Source organism: Psammomys obesus, unplaced genomic scaffold (genome assembly GCF_907164565.1).
Source record: "Psammomys obesus unplaced genomic scaffold, mPsaObe1.curated_primary_1811, whole genome shotgun sequence".
NCBI lineage: Eukaryota > Metazoa > Chordata > Mammalia > Rodentia > Muridae > Psammomys > Psammomys obesus.
The window spans coordinates 13,663,584-13,665,595 of NW_026594428.1; the positions used below are offsets into that span (position 1 = coordinate 13,663,584).

At 54.4% G+C, this 2,012-nt stretch overlaps 1 protein-coding gene across 1 annotated transcript in view; it reads right to left on the reverse strand.

Moving 5' to 3' along the window:
* The window catches only part of Fbxl7 (F-box and leucine rich repeat protein 7), a 404,384-nt gene extending 402,989 nt beyond the window's left edge, over positions 1 to 1,395 (reverse strand). Inside the window, exon 1 of the mRNA XM_055618983.1 lies at positions 1,232 to 1,395. Coding sequence (XP_055474958.1) covers positions 1,232 to 1,268 — 37 coding nt within the window. The 5' untranslated portion in view covers positions 1,269 to 1,395. The remainder of the gene's footprint in view (positions 1 to 1,231) is intronic.
* Positions 1,396 to 2,012: the final 617 nt, after the last annotated feature.

Consider the following 2,012-nt stretch of genomic DNA (forward strand, 5'->3'; position numbering starts at 1 on the left):
TTTATTTATTTATTTATTTATTTATTTATTTATTTATTTATTTATTTTGGCCCACTTTCACAAAAGACTAACATTTCTTTCAAAATATTTCTCTCATGTATCTACCCAGGACAAAAATATGGTTATATGCATCCGGATGAATATGTACATCTGTAGAAGAAAATGGAATTCAAAACATGATTGTCTAGAAATGAATGATTTTTTTAATCATGTGAATTTTCCTAGGGTGTGTTTTTTTCAGCATAATTTTACAAAATTGCTCAGAAATGAACACAGATACAAACAGGGAGAGACCCCTACATTTTGTGATCATGGCTCCAAGTTTTGAGCAGACTGATAAGAGGCTCCCTAACACGACGCGCTGAATAGCTGTTCTGCATTCCTACCAGTCTGCAAGGGCTCACCCTCCTTTGTAACCGCCTGTTCTCTGGGGAAAGGCTCAAAAGCCCAGCCGGTCTCTTCGCTCCCTTCTACCAGATTCTCTAGATACAGACCTTAACTCTTGAACTGTAGAAAATTCCTTTGCTATGTGCATATCAGGGACATGCTGTTAATCACCGGAGTTAAAACACTATCGGTATTATGCAAAGCGGGGGAGGCGGGACTGAGAAGGCAACCCACACATCCATCATCCCTTTAGGAGTAGGCGGAGTTTAAAGTTTCCCCAACTTCCAAGTTCTCACTTGACAGGCAATATTTCTGTGCAATTTCCAGCCCGAGTAACAGATGGTGCTCTGCCTGTCTTGAGCCTAAAGAGAGCCCAGACAAAGCTCCCAGCCACTCCATGCCTCGCGGGACACATAGGTGGTTAGTTTCACAGAGCTGTCAGACCAGGGCAGTTAGCAAAGAATGGAAGCTTAACTTCTTCCAGAAGTTAAGTTTTTTTCCTGGTACGAGGAAGTCCAGAGGACTGAAGCACAAAGGCCTGGGAAAGTTTCAATTCTCTGCCAAACCGTCACCTACACCAAGGTGCACAGGCAAGAAAAGCTGAGGCACACGAGTTCAGAAACACTGCAGAAATGCAACTTGAGCAGTCCTAAAGACAACCTGGAAAACTGCTTAAGAGACCCAGTGGTGGAAAGGCATCCTCGAGGTACCAAAGACTGATCACGCAGAGACCAAAGGGAAGACGACAACCTCAACCACACCAAAGTAGGGTGCGCCTGAACTGTGTGCGAGAGGAAAGGAAGGGGGCGCGATCCTGGAGTCGGGGGACTTTCGGTCCACTCACCCTCACTGCCGTACTGTTTGCCATTGTTCGCGCCCATCCTGTCGCCGTCATGCCCGCCGTTTCCCTGGACACTGCATGGCTGGGGCGCACCTCCCAGGCGGCGGGACCGAGGAAAGCCGAGCAAGACCGGACCGTTAGCTGCACATGCCCCTTCTGCGAGCCGATCTGGCCCTGCTCTGCGACGGGAGGGGTGGTGCTAGGTCCGCTCCTGGCACCCCAGAGGGTGGCGGGTAGTGTCCAGGGCAGCCACCGCGGCTCTCAGAATCCGCGCTCCGGGCTGGTGGGAGCAGCACCACGCTGAGCCCGCGCCCGGGTGCCGCCCCTAGGCTCGCCTCGCCTCCGCCGCGGGGTCCCCATGCGCCTCCGCGGTCCCCAGCCGTGAGCGCCGAGCCGCGCCTGCCCCGGGCTATCTGGCTCCGCCGCCTCTTCCCTGCGCCCCCGTGCGTCCTCGGCTTCCCCGGGGAGGGCGCGGCGGCCACTTGTTGCCCTGCCCCGAGTGAGCAGAGACTTGTGGCCCGACGCTGCTCGCCTGCGGGCCGGACTTTTGTTAGCGCCAGGCGCCTCCTCTCGCCGCCCAGCGTCAATCACAGCAGGAGCCCCGGGGAGGAAGGCCGGCCTGGAGATGCGCGGCCTTTTAAAGGGGCAGCGCGCCTTTTCCGGGCTTAGGCTCCAGGGCCCCCGCCAGGACTCCGGCTCTCAGCGCCACTCGCTAACCCTTTGGCTCAAAGGGCCGTGCGGCGCGCTGCGTTTTACTATTGTTCTTTTATAGACCAGAGGCTTC